General features: G+C 25.3%; 1 protein-coding gene across 1 annotated transcript; it reads right to left on the minus strand.

The window, feature by feature from the left end:
- Positions 1-551: 551 nt before the first annotated feature.
- Positions 552-3755, minus strand: LOC122268455 (uncharacterized). The gene is made up of 3 exons (XM_043057615.1): positions 3612-3755; positions 1113-1195; positions 552-794 (listed from the first exon to the last, which is right to left on the minus strand). The coding sequence occupies exons 1-3, from the start codon at positions 3726-3728 to the stop codon at positions 605-607; spliced, it is 390 nt and encodes a 129-aa protein (XP_042913549.1). The 5' UTR covers positions 3729-3755; the 3' UTR covers positions 552-604.
- Between the last annotated feature and the right edge of the window lie 561 nt (positions 3756-4316).

The raw sequence follows: 4316 nt of genomic DNA on the forward strand, positions 1-4316 counted from the left end.
ACCGTTTTTCCTAAAGTTGAATTTGTGAAGGTATCGCTGAATGGTAGTAAATTTGGCCTGAACAGACCCCTGGGATATAACTGTCAACATGTTTCAAGTGCTCAAAAACGTACGTCTATTTTTGAGAGTTAGAAACATGTTGACTGTTATTTCTTACTTATATATTTTTGAAACAAATTAAGTTCTTTTATCAAGTAAGCAAAACTCAATGTTTGCTTGTGCTTAATATTTCATCATTTATAATAAATAATACTTGTTATTATATATTTATTAATAATTCTAATTTATACTTTAAAAAGAAGTGTTGATATAGGTATTATGTTATTAATGTCATTTCATTGACAGATTAATAATATGTACATTCATATGTTTTCATTAAGATACATTTAAAAAAGATATCACGTAGGCATGTATGTTGTTAATCAGCATGCCTAGCAGGGCATGTAAAATATTCAAGAACTTTCCAGCCTTTCTACACAGCGTAATAAAACATATATAAAATTGTGCAACTTATGAATTGAAAACATTTGTTATGCACTAAAAAAAAAACATTTTCATGAAAAATTATTTACACGTTTATTTATTATAAAAATTTTTAACACTGCTAGCTTGTTGTAAAATGTACACTGTCTCTTAAAAAAGTGAAGTCTGTAATATGATTCGAAAAGTTCTCTAGTTTCTGTTTAAAATCTGTTTCCATTGATTCCATTCTATTTCTTAAGTCCTCCTTTGCTCCTGTGCATTCTTTCGTAATAGTTCCTGACGTTGAATTAGTTTCTGATTTTTCAACTGGCCTAGAAGAAATTCACAAAATTACACAATATAGTATTTTTACACCATAATGCATTTCAAAACAAATGTAGAGTGAGTATTATTAAATAAAATACTATAAACTGTGTCAGATAACAATAAAAATAATAAAATTATAAAATTCATACACTAATTGGTTTAACTTTATTCCTTAGTTTTTCTTAAACGTAGAAAATATCGAAATTAAAAATTTGACTGGTTAATACAAATATGCATAAAAAAGATGTATTCGAGCAAATAATGTTAGTTTATGTTAAGGTATAGACAATTAATAAAGATAAGTAGATTGTTAAGTTACTTACTTCGGTCGGAGATATGATCTAAGAACTTTGGAACAAATAGCAAAATGATCCATATAGGTAGGATTTGGATAGTCCATAGAATCCTGAAAAAGAGATGGAAAAATAAATATATTAATTTCAAATAACGCAATATGAACAGATAGTTAAAGTTTTTTTTCTTTTTTAATAACTAGGCAAATATTTATATTAATGAATAAGCAACAGTAAAAAAGTTGTGTTACTGCTTTGGTATAAAAAGATCATTATGAATCTCAACTTTTAAGCAAATTTAAATAGTTGCAGTAAAATAAAAAAAAATTTAGATAACAACATCTTAAGTTAAATTTATTTGAGATATTAACTAATTTAAATATCTAAAATAAATTTTTAAAACATATATAAAGTAACAAAAATATCTACAGAGCTGCGAAATTGCATCATGATTGCTATTTGATTATGATGTGTGACGGTATCGAGAAAATATCTAAAAACAGAGAATAAACTTTGTGTAAAACATTTTTATTTCAACCATAAGACAAGAATAAAAAGCAAAAAATTAATAGTGACAGTCAAGTAAAAAGTTTAAATAGTAAATCAACGAAGAACAATATAACTATAATGAAATTGTAAAACTACATAATCGTTACATATTCTTGACTATGTATAAACTTACACATACCATATATTTTTATTTTTCAATAAATTAAAATAACAATTAATACTCAGTTTTCTGGTTTTAAACAATTGAAATATAAAAAAATAGAAGATTATGAAGAATGCAAGTTGTTTATGATGTAAAGTCTAGATTAATGAAAAAGTGCTAAAAGAGAGATACACAAGGGTTCCTTTTTTTTTTATTTTTTCCAAATACCAAGACAAGATTAAATGGGGGAGGGAAATTCTTGTACTAAAGCGAAAATGAAGTATTCAATAAACAACTAATGAGAAACAAGAAAAAATTATCAAAGTAGTTATCAAAGGTGATAAAGTTTATAATAAACTTCTTTTTCAAGATTGATATGTCCTATTGATTGATTGACATGAATGTCATTTTTATTTCATTTAAAACATAAAATTTTAATCTGTTTTATTGACATGCTGAAAAACTTGACTCATTGTTTTATTTAATAAAATATTATGTTACAAATGTCATATTTTTTCTATTGTTGTAATTTTTATTCTAAGTAAAAATAAAAAAAATTTTTAAATTAAAGGATTATTAAATCTAATAAAACAGAATAGATTGTCTAACAGCAAACAGATTATCTAATAAAAAAAAACAGAAACAATAAATTAGTGAAAGCAACAAATAAAAATGTAAATATTTTAATTTATTGATAAAAAAAAAATTATTAACAAGGATGAGTTTGATAAGAAGCTGGAAAAAAAAGCTGAAAAGTGAAATCGAAACGAGCAATAATTGTACAAGAGAAATTAATACAAGAAAAAACTCCCTAAAACTAAAATAAGAAAAAAAGTGTATATAGGGGGTATCTATATATTCATTTGTTTGTTATTAATTTTCGCATTCAGAAAGCTATAAATTCTAATTTTCGTAAATGAGGGTTTGATATATTTCTTTTTAATGAAATTTCAATAACAACTTAAAAGTTAAAATGAATTTAAAAAAAATTCTAAGCAAAATTATTTAAAGAGAAAAAAATACCTACACACTTTTCACATGACTTAAGTTGCTATTCAGTAATAAAAAAAAGATATACATAGCTAAAGAAAAATTATTAAAAAAAATTAAAATATTTTGTAGACCTTATGTGAACCTTAAATTTAAGTGTTAATGTTTTAAATTATAATTAGAAACATTTCTTAACTTGCAGACTTAATATTGTCTACGCTGTAAAGATATCGTAATGTGAATACGGATCACGATGAGGGATTTTTAAATTGCTTGTAGATGCAACATAATGTTAAATTTTTGACATGCATGACATGCGATTTCAAATTAAGTGAAAACAAATCAAGGTGCGTTATTTGTAAACTGAATTAGTTGGAAGAACACGATGGGTGATTTTTAAATCGTATGAAAGCAGATCAAGATAGCTGATTTTTAAATTGGATGAATACAAATCGTCATGTGTTAGTAGAATTAAATTGAAATGAGATGCAGGGCTCAGAGTTTGCTTTAATTAAATAATAACGATATTAATTTGAAAAGCGTGATACGCAAATTTTGTCAATATGAGCAAGGAATAATATGATCTTTTTAACGAACATCTACTTTTCTAAAATAAATTTAAAAATTGAAATTTCGCCAAAAAATTGGAAAAACCTATAACGAATTTTTTAAAAAAAGCTTCAAATAATTACCAGATTTTCCCTTAATAGATTTCAATTCAATCAACAAATTCAAAGTAAGTAAAGATAAAAATAAATCAATAAAAATAATCAATGAAATCAATAAAAATAAATAAAATATTAATTTAATGAAAACCATGAACAACAATTCATTTTAAATCCAGAAAATGTACTGTTAAGATTATCCAGTAAAAAAAAAATACATACTTTTGCTGAATCTGTAGTTTGAATAACAAGAGGTACTTGTTCAATTTCTTTGACACCTGATGCTTTTTGCTGTGCTTGTAAGAAACCAAACGGTGTCATAGGCAAGGTCCTCTTCATTTTGATCTAACATTAAAAATAAAGCAATTTCAAACATAAATCAAATAACTGAAAATGTAGCTAAGATAATACATATTAATGACCAAAAAGTTAGATTCAAAATATTGAATGATAGTAGCAAAAATTTCTGATGTAATATTATTTACTTATGCTTACTTGCATATTTTTTACAAAAGTTTTATATTTATTTAAAATCAAAAAAGAATTTATGACATAAATTAGAAGTGTTGATTTTTATTTCATCTTGTTCAAAAGCTTATTTTTACATGAAAAATAGGTCAGCATGTAATACATCTAAATATTTATTATCATAAAGCCGCAGTACTGTTAAATCGGTGCTTCGGACTTGTCGTAACATTTGGCCATTTTTGGTTGAACCTTCTGGATGCCGCACCTGTGGTTAGAAATTGTTGCCCAAGTCTATGAACGACCGTAGGACTCAAATTTAGCCACCTGGTCACTTCTGTCTGACTTTGTAATGCCTCTAGTCTTCCAATAGATCTCCATCGCAGTTCTTCATACAAATGATGCCTTACAAATTGACTATATTAAGTTTCTAATTTCAGAAACAGCAAAATTTGCAGGCTT

The sequence above is a fragment of the Parasteatoda tepidariorum genome, unplaced genomic scaffold, assembly GCF_043381705.1.
Source record: "Parasteatoda tepidariorum isolate YZ-2023 unplaced genomic scaffold, CAS_Ptep_4.0 HiC_scaffold_5605, whole genome shotgun sequence".
Classification (NCBI taxonomy): domain Eukaryota; kingdom Metazoa; phylum Arthropoda; class Arachnida; order Araneae; family Theridiidae; genus Parasteatoda; species Parasteatoda tepidariorum.